Source organism: Euphorbia lathyris, chromosome 9 (assembly GCF_963576675.1).
Source record: "Euphorbia lathyris chromosome 9, ddEupLath1.1, whole genome shotgun sequence".
Lineage (NCBI taxonomy): Eukaryota > Viridiplantae > Streptophyta > Magnoliopsida > Malpighiales > Euphorbiaceae > Euphorbia > Euphorbia lathyris.
Genome location: NC_088918.1, coordinates 19,943,083 through 19,963,449, shown reverse-complemented (window position 1 = coordinate 19,963,449; position 20,367 = coordinate 19,943,083). Strand labels below are relative to the sequence as shown.

The 20,367-nt window shown below is 32.9% G+C and overlaps 1 protein-coding gene across 1 annotated transcript; it reads right to left on the bottom strand.

The window, feature by feature from the left end:
* Positions 1-553: 553 nt before the first annotated feature.
* On the bottom strand, positions 554-9,885 carry LOC136207281 (coleoptile phototropism protein 1-like). The gene is given in 15 exon segments (XM_065998568.1): positions 554-894; positions 984-1,075; positions 5,482-5,845; positions 5,847-5,895; positions 5,898-6,051; positions 6,190-6,331; positions 6,333-6,389; positions 6,391-6,606; positions 6,608-6,847; positions 6,849-6,969; positions 6,972-7,092; positions 7,435-7,504; positions 7,596-7,674; positions 7,677-7,788; positions 9,463-9,885. Coding segments are annotated over 13 exon segments (1,926 nt in total). The 3' UTR covers positions 554-894; positions 984-1,075; positions 5,482-5,703.
* Between the last annotated feature and the right edge of the window lie 10,482 nt (positions 9,886-20,367).

The window sequence follows — 20,367 nt, the reverse complement described above, 5'->3', positions numbered from 1 at the left end:
GGATGTAAATTCCATCTTATCCTTCAAATTAATGTTATATAGTTTAAATAAGCTTAAAATAGTAAAATGTATTATTTTATCCCTATCCATATCTCACATAACAAACATTGAATAATAATTCTCGACTATCATATTTTTATCCTTATCCCAACCATTTATCTTTATCCCTATCCCAATAGAATACCAAACGTCCCGTAAGAACACAAAAAAACTGACAATTAGTTTATAGGCACAAAACAAGGACTATCATGTGAAAATTATCAAAAAGATAATAAAGCTATAGAGCACTACGACGTAGAGTTTTCACTCACATTTAATGACTCTAGAACCTTAAGATTTAAAACATTACAAACAAACAAACTGTCAATAAACCCCACTACCTGTAGCTTACCTTAAATCACAGTCAAGGATCTGATTAGTTAAATCAATTTTTTATCAAATGAAAGGATAAACAACATATTAGTTATTTTTTGTTCCAAAACCCCAATTTTGATGTTCCAGAAGTCACAGTCAAGGATCTGATTAGTTCTAGTTGGTATAAACAACATCAACATCACCAAACTCAAGTAATTTTGCCATTATAGTTCCTTGTTCAAGTCCACACCACTAGCTACATCTAGTGGTACTTAATTGCATAAAAACAAATTAAAGAGACCCAATTAAAAATATAATTATCACCCACTCTTAATCAATCTGCTTGAAGTCATAGCCTTGTTGATTAATCCGACGGTTCAAAGTGAGGAAAATCATGTTAACAAATGAACTCCACGCACAATAAATAAGTCCTCTAAGAGCACAAAAGATAAGATTATGAATAAACCATTTATTCTTGATTCTATCTTCTTCCATGAAACTATGAATTGCCTTTCCAATTAGAGGTCCATAAAGTAGATACTTCATCAAAAACACATGATACCACAAATTAATTAGACCCTAATTAATAATAATCAAATCACACTTAATTAACTGAAACTAATGCTTACCTTATACATCCCAAAGCTCTCCCAAGGCCAAGAAGATAGTGGAGCTCATTTTCTCCATAAAACAAATAACACTTTAGACAGCTCATTTTTCCCTGTCAAATAAAACAAAGTGAGCTGTCTAATATGTAGTAGTTAAAATAATGTTAGACGTAAACATAATGACCCAAATAAGTAATGACCCACATTTTGGTCTGCATTTGGGCGGCAATTTTGCCGCCCACTTTTTGCTACCAACAATTGAGTTAATGACTACCATTGACAGTAAAATAATGACTAAAATTTATTACCCAAAAACTAATAAACAACTCCTACTTATACTCAGCCTATTACCCAAACTACCGTCCACTCATGCCTTCCATTATCTCCCTACCAATGGACTAGGCCATTCTCTAACAAAGGACAAACGTTTAAGCTGTCCCAATACATACTATCAGTTGTAAGATTTCTTCTTCTTCACCATTTCTTATTCTTTCACTCATGTTTGTTGCAGAGAATGCTTATAATGGTAACAAAGGACGAAAACCAGAGTTTTTTTTATAGATACATTCTCTCTTACAATGATAAAATGCTTATGTGGTAGTATAATGTTCTTTCTTTATCTTGCTGTAGTTACCATAACTCATATTTAAACAACTATAGAATTTGACCATACCCCAACTCTTATGAGTTGTTGGTACGTTTCTTGCTGGATATGTCCTATTTTGACAGATTACTTGTATAGTAACTCTTAGTACGTTTCATCTGTAACCTTCTGGTGTTATTACGAACTTCCAACAAATCAGCAACGCTTAGAATTTTCTGAAGCAGAAAAGTAAAAAAGAACGAAAATGGATATACCAAAATGCTATTGTACAATGTTTTTACTTACAGAAGCTAGATTCCTCCACAAATAAAGTGCCCCTTTACTTGTTTCTGGAGTTGCATTCTACACATTTGCAATGCATTTAGTTGGACTTTCATGTTCTCAACCTCTTGCTTCATTAGTCCTATCTCTTTCCGGGGAGTGATGCATGTTACGTACATCAGCAGCTACGTGCTTAATTAATTATTTGGGATTAATTAATACTTACTTAATTAGAGAACCTCTAATGGTGTTACAAGTTTGTAACTAACACAAGTTTGTAGCACCAACCACTAAGTTACCAATATTAGTAAGTTACCAACAGAGGTAACAAACAATTTTCCGGGCCAAAATTGACAATTAACATTCACGCTGGCGTACGGGCCACATGCAGCGCTTGGCAACATACTTTAATGCACTGTCCGCCACTTCAATGCACACCAAATATTCCATAATTGATACTTTTATTTAGACCCGGCAAAGCGAACACACGACCCGATGACACGACACGAACACGACATGCTTTTTTAGTGTTAGTGTTTAGGGTTTTATGACACGACACGAAAGTTGACACGACACGAAATGACACGTTAATTTTCGTGTCAACCCGAAAACACGAAACTGACCCGAAATTTAATTAAAGAAATTAAAAAAATTAAAAATTATAATAAACTAGGTTAAAAATAGACATGACTTTTCTTATTTATTAGAGTATAAATATAAAGAGTATAAAAATAGCAGGTCAGGTGGTGCCGTGTTAGCATGTTAGGTCGTGTTAGCAGGTCAGGCCGTGTCAATTTAATTGGTTGTGTAAAAAATTCGTGTCGTGTCGTGTTTACCGTGTCAAGAGCAGGTCGTGTTCGTGTTTTGATTTTGTGACACGAAACGTTTTCGTATCATGTTCGTGTTACAGGTTTTGACACGAACCCGAAACCTGACACGACACGAACACGGAAATTGCCAGGTCTACTTTTATTAGTTTTTTTTTTTGTTTTGTTTTTGTTTTTGCTTTTTACAGTATACTTTTATTAGTTTAATCTCTTCAAAAGTGGACCTTTTTTAACTAAAAATTTGATTTAAGTTTATTGGATACTCATGAATATATCCGACCAAAGCATTTATACTCCTAAAAATTTGTTTGATTTAAGTTTAATTTTATTTTTTTATATAGTTTGTCCGATTTCTCGGTTGGAGGCTCGTCAATAATTATTTAATTATTAAATTTTAGAGAAATAATAATAAGTATTGAATTAATTTTATTGGATATATAATTTTATGAAATTATTAATAAGTATCGAAATAATTAGGTTTTTTTTTTTTTTTGTATATTAATTGAATGAATGTATAAAGTTGTATGACAAGTGGACCCTATCAAATCTTGAAGTAACAAATGATTAGAGTGAGGTGTTTTGTATGAGTGTTTTTTGTGCTTAGGTGGCACCTCTTTGTAACTTAAGGGTGTTGCAACGAATGCTAAATCATGACAATATTCGCTAAAGGTAACAAATGATTAGACTAATGTTGCTCTTATTGCTTGTTATTTTGTCTTTTACAGCTGTTATTCTGCTAGTTTTCTCTTATTCGCTAAAGGTAGCTGTCATTAGTCTGTCATACCTATCACTGTAAGATCTATCTTGAATTTAATGAAGAATATTAATTCTGCTTTCTATCTTTTCTCCCTTCTCTCTTTCTAATTCTTCTTCTTCTGGTGCTAAGGGCCTTGGAGCCTTGGCGCATGGCGCACGGTGATGGTGCGCACCATAGCGAGACAAGGCGTACTAACAAAAAAAACAAAAATGATAAAACTAACATAAAAATGCAATGAATGTTAAATCATGACAATATTCTTAAGTATAAATAAAAGGATAAATTTCAAATAAAACCTCTGTGGTTTCACTAATTTTCAGATAAATGACTGTGATTTACTTTTTTTCAAAGTAATGACTGGGGTTTTCAACTTTAGCAAAATAAGGACTTTTTCGATTGATACTATTAAAATCACCCTTGACCAAAATGACATATTTTAAGAACTAATATTCTAAGCAACTTTAATTCTTCAATTTTTTTATTTTGAGATTATTTAGATGATGTTTATTAAAGAGATAGAAAGTTAATGTTTAGAGAGAGAAAGTTCCAAAAAAGATGATTTTCGAAAATAAAAAATGTAGTTCCATAGCAAATATGACATTGAACAATTTAATTCTTGAAAATTTTCATTTTCAGGTCGTTAAAGATGGTTTTAATAGCATTAATCCAAAAGGTCCTTGTTTTCTTAAAAGTGCAAAACCTCAATCCTCGTTTTGACAAAAAGTAAACCACAACCACATGGGTTTTATTTGAAATTTACCCTAAATAAAATTTAAAATGCAAAATAAAAACCATATTAGAAAGCTAAAGTTGAATACTAAATCCTAATCAAAACTCTCCAAATTCATCACTCGTCATCATCACTATCACACTCCTCATCTAAAACATTAGATCATGAAACTTGTGCTCTTCATCCTCATCAACAAAATCAGTTTCTTCACTGATACGGAAAAACAAGTATCCATTTTTTTACTTTTTACTTTAATTATGGGGATACGTGGGATAGTGGGTATAGGCGGGGGATACGTGGGATACTTCGGGGATACATTTCAGAGTTAATCAGGTAAAATTTAGAATTTTTTAAAATAACATTACAAAAATAAGGATTAATATATAAAAAAACTTTAAATATAAATAATTAACTAAACCAGCCTGCACCCGCCTCTTCATTTGCAAAAAAAAAAAAAATAAATAAATAAATCTAAAAGTTAATTACTTTTTTTTTTTTGAAGGAAAGAAATAACTCTTATTATGGGCCATTCCAGGTGGTGGAGAAGATAGAGAAGGTGGCTTACAGGCTTCAGTTGCCCCCCTTCTTGCAAGGCGTGCCTGGCATGGGCAGGAGGTGCACCTGTCTAGGGCGCAAGGGAGGGAAAATAATTCATAAAATGTAACGGCAACGAAAATAATTCTAGGGCTAAACAAATCGCAACACTCGTCTAGAGCACAAGGGAGGGAACGGCCAAAAATAAAAAATTTATAAAAAAAGAATACAAAAATTAAAATCTCAAAAGATGCAACGACAATAATTACAAGCCTAAACAATCAAAACACAATTTTATGACTACATTTTCTTATAATAATATTTCACATGTTGATGCAGATGATATTTTTAAGAAATGAGAGTGTTGCAAATTACTTCGCCCAATGTATTGATGTCAGCATTTTAAATTCTTGAGTTTGTCAAAGCAGTAGATGGTTATCTAAATATTTCAATTGATTTTCGAATCCTCCTAACTAGGTCAGCGACCGCTGTATCCGTTGAAAGACTTTTTTCAAAGTTAAGATTATTGAAAAACTATTTGAGACCATCCACGTCATAAGAAAAATTGAATGATTTAGCAATTTTATATATTGATGAAGCTTTTACAATTCATCCAGTAAAGGTGCTCAACACTCACAACAAGGCCACACCTCAGCTGTTAATTCAGTGGTTGGATTTGCCTACAAGTGATGCTACTTGGATAGCTCAAATTGCTAACCGAACATATTCAGCAAAACTAAATAAATTTCCGTTGTTATAAAGTGCAATTAAATGTAAACAATTCCAACTATGAAGTGAAACCTTACCTTGAAATACATGTTTATGGCTCGGTAGAGGGTGTTGTTGCAATATATTGCATCTTTCGGTAATGCTTCAGAAAGCGATAAGAACTATTCAACTGAAAGCTTATCATCCCTAGCAACGATTGTTAGATATTCATCCATCAATCTTCCCACAAGAAATGTTCTTGATGTCGAATTCTTTAACAGGGAAGAAATATACGATTTCACCACAAATAAAGTGCCCCTTTACTTGTTTCTGGAGTTGCATTCTACATATTTGCATGCATTTAATTTCACCTTCATGTTCTCAACCTCTTGCTTCATTAGTCTTATCTCTTTTCGGGGAGTGATGCATCCCTCGTCTAAACCCTTACGCAGTCTGATAACAGCGAGTCTTTGTTCTTCGAAAATTGGATCCAGAACTCGTCATTGATTTTGCATATTTACTTGTTCTAAAAGGATAAGTCACGTTGTGATACACGAGGGTAATCTGTCGTTCTTCAATGCGTGTTGGCGAGCTTCTTCCGACAATTTAAGATAGTTCATAGCTCTGCATATTGTTGTTCTCTCTTCTTCTGTAAGCTTAGGATGTGCCTGCATAGTTCGTCGAGTGCAGTCAGTTGAAGATAGCTCAAATTGCTAGCTGAATATATTCAGGAGAACTATATAAATTTCTGTCCTAATAAAGTGTAATTAAATGTAAACAACTCGAACTAAGAAGTGAAACAATACCTTTAGATACATGTCTATGGCTCGGTAGAGGGTGTCATTGCAATATCTTGCATCTTTTGCTTCAGAAAGCGATAAGAACTATTCAGCTGAACACTTATCATCCCTAGCAATCGTTGTTAGATATTCATCAATCAATCTTCCCAACCGTATCATTATTGCCATAATTCTTGATTAAGAGATCTGAAGCAGAATAGTGATTCTATCATCATTCCCAACTTGAGGAGGTGAAGAAGAAAATTGCAGGAAACTGAATTTTTCTCCTCGGGGAGTACTTTAATCAAACTTTCTGCTGTAACTCTTAGTGGCTGTTCCGTTAGATGTTTTGGCAGATTGTGTTGTCCGAAATGAATTTGAGAAAGCCATTTTGTTGTCCAGTGAGCTATACATGGTCCGACAAGTTCTGATTTCATCCCTTTTTTTAATCAATTCAATGGTTTTGAGAAAACGATCTATTCGAAGACGAGAAACATCTTCGAACCACCAATTTTCAGCTACGCATCCATGCTGCAAGTTCTCTACAAATGCATCATCATCAGCGGAAGTAAATGCTCTTGGATCTATGCATGCCTTCCAAGCAATGGCTTCTGAGCATCGTCTCAAGATCTGTAATTCCTTTGCCCATGAAGAATTGTTCTCGCAGCTTCTAAGAATCTGAAATGTCTTTCCATGATTCAAACAGTAAATAGTTCAGGAAAGTTTCAGTCTTGGAAATAAGATTTCCTTGTTGAAGATCATCACTCATTTCCAACAAATGTCCAGCACAAAATTCATGACTGACAGAAATATTTCAGCTCCGTCTGGAAAATCGACTATTTGGATCTTAGGCATCGTACTTTTCTCTTCATTAATTCCTCTGTGGAATGCTAATCTATTCAAGTATCCACTTTTCGATACCATGGCAAGCTGAAATTACCATAAATGACATTAGTTGGAATCTTATCAAAATTATCCTCAGAAGAGAAGAAAAATCAGAAATAATTAGAAATGAACAGATTGTAATTCAGGACAAAAATAAGGGAACATGCTACTGGAAAAGCATTGAACTCCATGCATCTTAGAACACTCTATTAGTCTTAAGATGCATGTCAATTGGCTTATTGAATGATGAATTCGTGTATGCAAAAGCTAATACGACCTAAACTCAACATAAAAAGTTCTGGGAGCTCAAGAAAGACAATCGACAGTTGACCGTTATACAACAATATCAAGGCTTGAAAAAATCAATAGAGAACATATGAAGTGCACCTGATGAAGTTGAAAAATGGAATCCCCAATTTGTACAGTCAAATCATTAGCAGCTTTCGCATGAACTGTCCTGCAGAAGCAAGATAAATCATATTTAAGAGATTATAAAAATTAAAGCATCATAGACAAGAAGTGAACGGACACAGAAAAAGAGAGAGTACCAATGCTGATCATTCATTTCTAGAGCTTCAGCAACCACACTCGCCTTGGCCGGAAAAAGAACACATCTATTATGCTTACCCCGGACACCAAACCTCCATTAGCATTCCTTCTATCAAGACCCCTCCTTCCTGTAGGAGAAACAAACCTGTTTTTCATCATCTTTTTTTGTCTATATCTCAAAGTGATCAAGTACTAGTATAAGCATAACCCAGAAGGCTTAAATATGAAAAGACATAAGCGGAGAGTGGAGAGTGGAAGAATAACAACATGACAATATTTGTTCAACATTCTCATCCACAAACTAAGAAGACCAAATGCCTCCGATCTATTGCAACAAAGCGGATTATTGAAAAGCTATCACCTCAATGGTCTACCACACATTACCTATGCTGCTATCAAATGACATAATTGGGGGAAATAAATTCAAAAATGTTATGGGCGTTGATTCAGTGGCGCATTTCTACAAACAGTTGGGTGGAATCAAATAAATAGCTAAAGTTAAAATAAGACCCTTCAAAACCCCAAACTCGTTTAGGAAATTCAAAATAACCTGTACTATTAGGCTTTAAATGATCCATTAGTCCATGTTCACTCACCTTCAATTTGTCTCAATAAAATCACAGAATTCTATTGTTTGCAGAAGAAACAAAATGAGGGCATAGCAGAAACAAACCTGTTTTTCATCGTCTTGTTACTGGAACCGTTGGATTTGATTATAGCAGAAATTGGTGGGAGGTAGTTCATGATTTTGGAAGGGCTTTCGAGGAGGAAATTCTGATAGGTGGAGAATAAAAGGTAACACAAATTTATTAGTTTTAAGGGTTCTGGCAATGGCAATTTATCGATTTTGATTAGTGCTTTTTAACATTCAATTCAATACAATCAACCACTAATGGAATTGAGTATGAGTGCAGATAGTCGGTTAACGAGTCTATTAAGGTTAATACGGTCGGTTTCTTAAAAATACTAATTATATACTAGTCTATTAAATTCAGTTAATCACTAATCGGTTAATTAATTATTTCAGCCGGTTAACCTTTTATTTCGGTTTTTAATCATTAGTAAATACAAATAAAAAAGAATTCTAATTTTTATTGTAAGTCAGACGACGGGTCAATGACGAGTTGAAGAAATTAACGACAAAGAGAAAGATGTGCCTCCATTGTGTCTATGTGGACATGAACTAGAAAGTGAAGAAAATGAAGGAGGTGATAAAAAACCAGAAAATATGAACTAAGTAAACATGTAATTCAAAACAAAAAAAATGAAAAAATAATCCGTGGATGGATTATAAATTAGCAATCCATAACGGATTTCTATCATTTTTTTACTAATTGTTGCTTATTATTATTTTATATCATCACTATTAGTTTTTTTTAACCCAAAGAATCACTTCATAAATAAATAGGATTTGCATCCTCAAAAATAGCGTTTGATAGCCAAACCGACATATCAGAAGACAAGAAATCGCTAGCATTGGAATAAGTCTGCCTAGCTACCAAATGAGCAGCTCTATTCGCTAAACGACTAATATATGATACTGAAAAAGTAGGATTAGAACCAAGAATAACTCGGCAGTCATTAATAAGCGTTCCGAATTCCGAGATATCCTTTTTGTTGGAAAGAACTGCATCAATAACAAGTTTGGCATCTGATTCAAACTCAACATGTGTGAAGTGCAGGGAAGCGAGCCAAATCAGACTTGTGCGTAGTGCTAAAGCCTAGATCACTTTGGGTTCTCTAGTACTAGCAATGCAGCTGCTACTACGGAACAAAAATGTACCTGAATCATCTCTGACCACTGCGCCTATCCCGCAACTTCCAACTTCATTGAAAATGGCGCCGTCGACATTACATTTCACTGACCCTCTTACTGGTGGCTTCCATGTCTTTGTTCGCGACAGCCTGGCCCTGCGGCACAGCTTCGGCAGACGTAACGGTTGACCGACAAACTCCCTGGTGTTGATGTTGTATGCTTCCCAGCAGAGTTCGTGGAGACACAAGTGGTATGGCTTGCGGGCTTTGTTGGTACGCCCTCCAATCCCGCAATTCATCAATTCCATGTCGCCAGCTAGTATCCGCCGACCACCATGACATATGCCACAAGACTCTGTTCCTGTGATCCCAAATCGTCTTTAATGTGCAGCAAAGTCTATCAATGAGCTCCAGATTCGGATCGCCAATTACCTGCAACAGCCAATCTGAAAAATTCATCCCATTAGTTTGTGGTATTGGGAGACCTGCTATTCGCCAAAGATCACTTGCAAAGGAACATTCAACAAATATCATCACTATTAGTTAATCCTTATTATTTTAAAATTTTAATTTCTTCTACTTAATAAATAAAATTATATATAATTGAATTTTCAACGAAAAACTATGCCTTGAAATTTGAATGCATGAGGTACCATGATATTAGTGATTTGAAAATATGCAAATATGGCGTTAAATATAGTATAATTAAGTAGAAGCGTGGGGCTGCGCTTGGTAGGGCGGTCTCAGGATCGATCCCCCACAACGGCGACTGAGAGGGGTTTAAATACCGTAATCCTTGGACCCGCCCCGAATCCGGATTAGTCGGCCAATGTGGTTCGGAGTACCGGATGGTTTAACAAAAAAAAAAAATTATTACCCCTACATTTCTTTATATTGGTTATTTTAGTAAATTTTTTTTTTCCCAAATATAAGACATTCTAGAATTTTTTATTCCAAATATTAAACTTTTTACATTAGTATATGTGTTTTTTAATATTTCAATGCTTATTACCCAATAGTAACATGAGAGAGAATTTATTTTACTTAACCAATATATTTTTTAATTTGTGTGAAATACCATGGAATGACCTATATAAAGGAATGGATGAAGTATTATTTTTTGTGTTCGAAAAGATGTACATTGCACGTCTTTCTATATTGTATTTATAACATTGTATTTTGTATCTATTAGTGAACGTGTCACAATTAATTTCTTCTATTTTTTTTACGAAGAAACAAATTCTATTTTTTCTCCAATTTATTACGGTAACGAAGAATCAAATTATCGCTATATTTGTTCATTTTTCTACTTTTTTTCCAAGCGCAGGATAAACCCAAGGGGTTGCGTGTTTTCTACCAATTGGGGCCCTCCCCTTCACCCCCTATACGGATAGTCTACAGGGTTCATAATCACTCCTCTTACTACAAGACATTTATCTAGCCAACATTTAGACTCAGCTCTATCCAAACTTTTCTACTCCATCCCAGTATTCCTTGCTTGTCCGACTGTTGCTGAGCAGTTTTTAGATATTAAACGAACCTCCCTATAAGGTAATTTTAATGTGGCTAATTTACCCTCTTTTGCAATCAATTTTGCTACATCACTTACAACTCTAGCTAATTGTTCACCATTTCCAAGTGTGATTTCTATGTTATGTATGACCGTGCCTAATGGCATATTGGTTGAAATAGATTCTTCTTTTTTTATAAATCAAAACTTCTTCCCAAACTGTACAAGTATGTGATTTTTTTAAATAAAAGTAGCATAAATTACACTCGTGGTCACTGAATTTTTCCAATTTTTATGATATGGTCATTGAACTTTAAAATGTAATATAAAAGTCAATAAACTTTACATTTTGAGGTCATTAAGTGTCATTTTGAGGCGTTAGTTAAAGTTTAGTGGTCACAGATGTAACAAAGTGTAAAATTCAGTAGCTTTTATATTACATTTTAAAGTTCAATGATCATATCGTAAAAATTTATAAAGTTCAGTGGTCATGGGTGTAATTTACCCAATAAAGTACTAATTCATTGACCAGTAATGGAAAAATCTTTACAGATAGAATTAACTAACCGATTGGGAATCGAAAAAAGATGATAACTCACTAACATTAAAAGAACATGTCGTGCAACAATATGGGCAGCCTTGTTCGTTAGAAGAGAAGAAAATGACATCCTAAAATTGTGGTTGTTAACTAACAATACCTTGTAATCCTGAATAATAATACCATATTCTAACCAGTCTTCCGTTACAGAATTGATGTTATCTACAACTCCTTAGTGTCACTTTTAAAGACTACGTTGACACAATGTAAAGGCATAGTCCAACTTATTGCTTCACGTAATGCTAGCACCTCCACTACCATAGCTTCAGTAATAAATGGGAACAAACCACTGTGACATCCCATGAAAGTTCTATCTGAACTTCGGATAATCGCAATGAACCTCTTCCTGAAATAAAGCCCCGTCACCATCTGTAGTGACTGCGTTGACTGCTGCAACCTATCTTCCCAGACCAACTTATCTCATATTTTATATTATTTCGTAATTTAATTATTATTTTATATTAAAAAAACTAATATAAAAAATATATATATTAATTAGTATAAATCATTTATTTTTTTTAAAAATACACCATTTATCTTTAATTAAAATTTTATAAAAAAAGTAATAATTTTTTTCTTAAAATTAATTTGGTTTGATTTGAATTATCAATTAATATATAATATAAAATCATTCAAAAGTAAAATATGTAAATTTATTTATCTAAATTGTAAAAATCTTTCATATCTCGTGTATCGCACGGGTTTTCGACTAGTTAAAAATAAAATTTTGTTAATCTATTACTATATATAAATTTGTAGACAATTTTGCCACGTGACATATTCTTAATCTTTATGCCGATGTGTTTATCACTCTAATTTTACAAACATTTTAAAATTAATAATTGTTGAGCTATTAGGATGCTTTGGATCTCCACACTAGAATTTTACTAAGCATAGATTTAACAATGAATGATCAAATACTATATAGTCATTAAAGTCCAGATGATCAAAATCGGCAGCCATCTATCTTCCCCTTTCGAAACGGTTTCTACCCACGTTCCTTCCTCTTTCTCATTTCTCTACCCCGATTCAAATAACAAGTTTCTTATCTTTTTATTCGAGTTTGGGAATATGACGCATTCGAATAGAAAGATAACTTGATTTCTTTGCTTTCTTCCTTGGATCCTGATGACCAAATTGAATTTGGTCATTTATCGTTAAATCTAGAGTGATTAAATTTAAGTTTTAGGATGCTTTGAATCCTCATCCTGAGATTTTAATCAGTTTAAATCTAATAGTAAATGGTTAAATGAATTTGATCATCGAGATCCATGTGAATACTACTGGTGGGGTGGTGTTGGGGGTTTGCATGATTTTCATTGTTGGAAAATGATGTATCAGTATTATGAATGCATTGCTCATGGTCAAATATATTAATACATATAGTTAAATGTATTACTGGTTCCTGTACTTATATGATTGTCTTAGAACGGTAACTCAACTTCAATTTGTCTTAATAAAACCACTCAACTTTAAGTTTCGTCTTAATTAGACCACCCTAGCGATTTCAGTGATTAAAAAGCATCAAAATGACGACATAGGTGACACGTAAGCATGAATCAACTCGGATCTCTGACCGAAACGACATATGACATCCACGTATGCGCCACCTAACTATCACGTTTCAATTATTTTTATGAAAAAATAAATAAAATTTAGTTTTTTCATAAAAATAACCGACACATGGCTGTCACGTTTTGTTTCGGTCAGAGATCTGAATTGACTCATGTTGACGTGTCACTCATGTCATTATTTCGATGTCTTTTAACCACTGAATTGGGCGGAGTAAACTAATTGATACAAAATTCAAAGTTGAGTGGCCATTCTAGGATAACCATGTAACTTCAATAACCAATAGTGCATTTACCCTATTATATTTTTTAACGACAAAAAAAAAATTCAAATTTTGGTTAAGGTCTGTTGGGTATTTGTTTAGGGAAAATTACACAGAAATTCATCTTTTATAAACTATTTACAACTATATCAAGTTATAATTTTGGATTATGTCAAACTAGTAAAATCAGTACTTTTAATATATTTTAAGGATTGGAATTTATAAATTAGAAGTTTAGAATATATTTTTTAGGGTTTATGATTTATGAATTGGAGTCTAGAATTTTTAAATTATAGTGTAAAATCATAATATATAGAGAATAATGACATATTAAGAATTAAGTTTGGTAATATGATTTAATTGTAATTTTGTAGTTAATTATGATATTCATGTAATTGACCCTATTGTTTACCATGTTACACAAATCAATTCATTTCATAAAAATGGGTTCTGTGATGTGGGTAGCGTAACTTGTAGACCCATGCGACGACTAAACTTCAATCACTGCTTTTAAAATGATGGGTGACGATTTTAAAATAAAAAATTCTAAAAAATTAATAATATTTTAAATAATTTTAATTTTTTAAAATTTTCATTTTAAAATTATTTAGGTGTTATTTGGTTAGAGCAGGAAAAATGAATTTTTAGAGAGAGCGCGCGTTCCAGAATTGGTGGTTTTGGAAAATAAGAAATGTGGTTTCATTTTACCATGTCGTCTTAAACAACTTTAATTTTTGAACAATTCCATTTTGATATTGTTAACGGTCATTTTAAGACGTTAGTTAAAGTTTAATTACCATAATATTAGAGTGTAGAGTTAAGTGACTTTTATATTATGTTTTGAAATTTATCGCGATACCAGAAAAATGAGTAAAGTGACAATGGGTGTAATTTACCCTATGATTAAATGTGTGTAAAATTGGATCATTCAATTTTGATTTTGGATTTGGGTTTGGAGAATCATAACTCTGGAAACTCCAAAACATATTTGGACAACAATTATTGTATTTATTACTGGGATGGTGCCTTCTATGGTTACTTTGTTTTTGACAAAGTAACCTTACTTTGTCAAAAACAAAGTAAGCATAGCCTTTACCTTACTGGGATAAGGTGCAAAAGATTCTATTAGAGTAATTTTACCCTTAACATTTAAAATAATGTAATTTTATTCTTATCGTTGGCAGTCAGGAGTAATTTGGATCAATTTGAAAAATAATTCATTAAACTGTTTTCTCGCGGTCACGAATTTTGTCAACTACAGTTTATATATGCGTTACTTTATCACTAATTAGTAACAAATCACAAACATATGATTAGACGTGGAAAAAAAAAGAGTAAAGAATATACTGTATTTTGTACGAGTTAGACAAAAAATTCAAATATTTCACCGAGTTTTAAAAATACTAATCTCCAATACTATTATTAAATCACACAAAAAAAAAATCTTCAAAACTTAACATAAAAGTCACTCAACTCCTCAATACAACCTCGGCCTCAAAATAAAGAATTCTAAGAGTTAATGATATTATAAGCAACTTTAATTCTTGAATTTTTTTTTTTTTGAGGTATTTAGGTGTTGTTTGGTTAGGAGAGAGATAGTGAAATGTTAGAGAGAGAAAGTCCAAATATGGTGATTTTGGAAAATAAAAATACGGTTTCATGGTAAATATCGTTTTGAACAATTTTAAATTTTTAATATTTTCATTTTGAAGTTGTTAATAGTTATTTTAAGGAGTTAATTAAAGTTTAATAGTCACGGATGTTAAGATGTAATTTTAAAAAAAAATTTATGTTAAGTTTTGAAATTAGTCAGTGTACTATTAAAAAAACTAAAGTTCAATTTATTATTATTATCAGGAAGTAATTGATTTGATTCACTTTAGATATAATCAAGATTGTCGTTTTTCCTGATGTTATTTCTTTGTCAAATAACCATTGCAAGTTTCAATTTCAACAACTAATTTATCATATTTTCAACAATAAAGAGTATCACATTTAGCGGCAAACTTGTTTACTAAAAAAAAAATTGATTTCATATCAGTTGGCAAAATTCTAAAAAACTATTGGACAGACCAGACTTTTGAGGATTAGTAGGAATTAATCAAATTTTTTATTTTTTATTTGTTAATTAACAAATTATTATATAAATTCAATTAAAATATATATTATACTATGGTATCTTTTATGGTTACTTTGTTTTTGACAAAGTACCATTACTTGATGTGTTTTCACCATTGGATGATGGATTAGAAAATTAATCTAATGGTGAAAACACACAAAGTAAGATTTACTTTATTAAAAACAAAGTAAGCATAGCTTTTACCATATACTATCTAAAAATAATAATATAAAATTATGTTAATCAAAATTTCAACAATAATATTATTAAAACAACTCAAAATGAATTATAATTATAATTAAAATCATACTTTAATTAATTAGTAATGAAAACTTTGAGACTAGTTAAAGCAAAAGAAAATAGAAATTAAATTCTAGACTAATTGTACATGATTCTTCTCATAACTCATAATTTGTATATCACTACAAGGGATTCCAAAGGACGGAAGATGAGTAATTAGTCGAGTGAATGGATCAAAGAGGATCACATCTCCGTTGCAAGTTTCAACAACTAATTTGCCATGTTTCCAACAACCTAATATTTTCTTCACCGGTGCATTATTAAGCGGTCCAATGCTTATTAGTTTTATCCAAGATTCTTCTACACTAACTTTGAGCAAGACCGATATCTCATGTACGGGTTCCACATCCACAGCTTCTTCAAGAGTAACACATATAGCCAAAAGCTTGTTTAGCACGAAAAACTTGATTCCATACCAACCGGTTTGGTTTCTAAGATTGACGCTATACGGTACAACAGTAGTTTTAAATAACTCAAGATTTACGTCAAATGACACAATCACATGATGAAGTATATGATCTTGAGAAATTGTTGCTAACCAATGAAACAATTTTCCATCGAAGTGGATAGGAGTCCCATTGGACAAAAATACTCTACAAGGATAATCAATTTTTTTCCATGAATTTGTCCTAAAGCTATATAACTCCACCTCGTTTCCACCACACCCAATGCCTGTATGGAAAATTTTAAAAACTTTATAATCATTAGCCTTAGCATCAGAGCCAAACCCGACTTTAAAAAACCCATCATGATCTGTATAATTAGATTCGGGCAAGACCTTGATTTCTTTAGTAGTAGGATTCCATATAAAAATCTTACTCATACGATCAGTAAGACAAACTAAACCATTGCAGCAACCCGCAACTCTGATAAACTCAGAGTCTCTAATTTCCTCATGAGGAGTTAAAGAAATAGAATGATTATGAGAAATTAGATTAAAATAATTATGATCCGTAATATCATCGCGACGGTTGATAAGGAGTTGTCATCGTTATCATCATGAGAACTGATCAAGTAAGATTTTGATATGTAAAAATAGGATCGGAGAGAAGAGAATACCAGGTTTTGCAGACGCTTCTGAATCGAAAACAAGTAATAATAGGTAACCTTAATAATATATTCATCACCATGTCTTCAGGTAGATATAAATCGATGATGGGATCCATGGAATTCAAAAATTAACCCTTTCGATCTCAGTACTTTGTTGTTAAGGCTTGATGCGTTTTTGTGATTTTGATTTTTTTGAAGGATCGGATTTATGAATTTATAGAAGCTATTTCCATGAGATGCACCAATTCTAATTCTAGGTTCATTAGGATTAACAGCATGTAGACCCGTGCTAGGGTTTTGTTTTACATTATATAATAATGGATAATTAATTTATTAGTCCTTATATTTTGACAAAACACACTGTTTAGTCTTTATGTTTTCAAAAACACATGGTAAGGTCCCTAACCTTTTTTTCAATGATTTGTTTAGTCCTTTCGTCTGTTTGTTAGATTTTTTACCATTTATGACTTCGGAAATGACTAAATTACCCTTTACTATTTACTTTCAAACTTTAAAAGAGGAAATCCAATTTAAAATAAAAAGTTATTTGTATGGAGAACAAGAAAAAGAAAAGATCCAATGTTTACGAATTTGAACGATTAAGAAGAAAATCAAGAAAAAGAACACCCAAAGTTGATTTCGGATGCATTATAGTTTAAAGGAAAGGAAAAGGAGAACGCAAATCCAAATTGACTAACAAAATCTTCACGAGAGTCTGACGGTAGGGACTAAACAATTTACCGAGAAAAACGTTACGGACTAAACAGTTCATCGAGAAAAAGGTTAGGGACTTTATCATGTATTTTTGAAAATACATGGACTAAACAATGTGTTTTATCAAAATATATGGACTAATAAATTAATTACCCTATAATAATTAATTATAAGGGTAGATTACACCCATGGACACTGATTTTTTTTTAAATATAATCCTTTGTGCCTAAACTTTTTTAAAAGGTTGATTGACTTTCTGAACTTTTAAAGTATTCTGATAGCTCTTTTAATTTGTATAAAATATTTAGTTTGGTCCTTCAATTTGCACAAAATGTAATCAATTGTCCACTCGGTTGCAAAAGAGTAAGTTAGATGCAGAAAATGTATTGCACGCGTCTTTAAAAAAAGTAAAATGACCAAGATCGGGTATATACGATTTTAATATCATAGCGAAGAGAAGTTTTATAGTAGAACAGGTAATAACTTTCTTTTTAATTTATTTTTGAATTATGTAATAACATTCTAAGATGCGTGGAATACATCTTCCGCATTTAATTTACTTTTTTTTTTTGCAACCGAGTGACCAATTGATTATATTTTATGAAGTCTCGGGGGCTAACTGAATATTTTATACAAGTTGAGAGGACTATAAGATACTTTAAATGTTTAGGAGACCAATCAAGCTTTTTGGACAAGTTTATGAGACAAATGATGTATTAAGCCAAAATATAAAATTCAACTTAAAAACTTAACATAAATTACATCCATGGCCACTGAACTTTGTTGAAACACCTTTCCACAAGATTTTGATTTGACAAAATAATCCATGATTAAGAGAAAATTAAATTTAAGTGTTTTATTTTAATTGTACTAATCCGTTTGTTCAATTTTGAGTATAAATATAAATAAAGATAAATATAAAAAGTAAGACAGGAAGAAGTCAGCATGAGATGAACAAAACAAGCTAAGTGGAATAAAGCTCAGCATAAGAAACCGCAACAACAATTGTCTTACGAAGCTGAGCTGACTAAAAATATACTCAGCTTAGAAATTGCCGAAGACAAAGACTTACGCAATAGAAGCTGAGTGATCCCTCAGGGCAGCATGAAAGAGTCGTTCGCTAAAAGACAATGATTACCGCCCCTCTGTACCAATAATTGAATCGTTGGAAATACGCAGAAGACACATTCCGAGATGTATGGGTCAATGGATTATTGGCAAAGGACAACTGGCACAAAAAGACAAGCCAGACGCAAGAAGACAAGCCTGACGTCTGAAGGAAAACAGAGGAAATGAATGGCCGGAACAGTCTGAAGCTGACCAGAATCTGTCCCCTAAAAGAGTCATTTTAACATCAACGGCTAAATCATTTCCAAATGATCCAACACAGATTTTCCCTATATAAGGACAATCAAACTTCTTGGATCATTGCCGATTTACAAAAAGAAAAGTACAAGAGAGAAAAGATACAAAAGCACTTAGATATAAAAAGAGATCTTACACCCATCTTCTATTCCTTGTGTAAATGCTAGAGTGATTACTTGTAATCTTCTAAAGTGTTCTTTATTTGAAAAGGAACAAGTGTCTATCAATTATAACATTGAGAGTGTTGTGTTGAGTGTTTGGTTGTAAACATTCAGTGGTAGAGAAATCTAGGTGCTTGGTTGTAGCACTTAGTAGGAGTTGAGTAGACGAATAGAGGAAGGTACTCTTGCATATTCAACTGCCTTGTAATCGGTTTGTGCTCTACCTTTAAAGAGCTCAGTATTGGATTCTAAAAGCCCGGAGGACTCTGGGGACTGGACGTAGGCGGAGAGGCCGAACCAGGATAAGTGATACTGAGTAATCTCTATACTCTCTCTCTCAATATATATATTTGCATGTATTGTGTGTGAAGTTTACTCAGCATATAAAATTGTTTAAAGTTGACTCTGAGTAATTTCAAGTACTGAGTTAGAAGCTGACCTCCAAGAGTGTCAATATCTAACTTACAAATAAAACAGCCTTAGTCAATATCCGGCCAAAGCTGTCTTGTAACATATCTGGCCAAGCTGACCAAAAGCTGAGTTAACAAACTCACCAAATAACTAAGTCAGCATATTAATTAAACGAAAAAAATTATATTAGTTCCTAACCCCCCCCTTGGAACTAATCACACGGGACCAACAAGTGGTATCAGAGCCTAAGCTCACTACTCAAAGATATAACTATCTTGAGCGGATCCCCACAAATGGCTGAGAACAGCACTCGTTTCCTTTCAGGGAATCAAACAACACAGATACTCCCTGAGGGATTATCAATCACTAGACCTCCCCTATTCTTTGGATCTAATTATACATTCTAGAAGAATAGGATGAAAAACGTTATTCAAGCCACAAACATGAGTGCATGGCTTGCAATTGTTCAAGGTCCACATGTGCCATATAAAACTGTTAACAATGAGAAAATTGTTAAAAGCGAAGCTGAGTGGACAGAGGATGACCTCAGAAAATTACAAAATAATGCTTCGGCTATAAATATGCTTCACTGTGCTTTAGATGCTGCAGAATACAATAAGATTTCAGGATGTGAGTCAGCACAGGAGATTTGGAAGAAGTTGGAAGTGACTTATGAAGGCACAAGTAAGGTTAACGAGTCCAAAGTCAATCAGCATATGAGACTCTACGAGCTGTTCGAGATGAACGAGAACGAAGACATCTCAGAAATGAACTCAAGATTCACCAACATCATAAATGAGCTCAAAAGACTTGGAAAGAACTTCACTGAAGAGGAACATGTGAAGAAAATCCTGAGAAGTCTACCTAAGAGCTGGCAAGCAAAGAAAACAGCCGTAGAAGAAGCTCAGGACTTGACTACCTACAAATATGATGAGCTGATCAGATCCTTGCTGA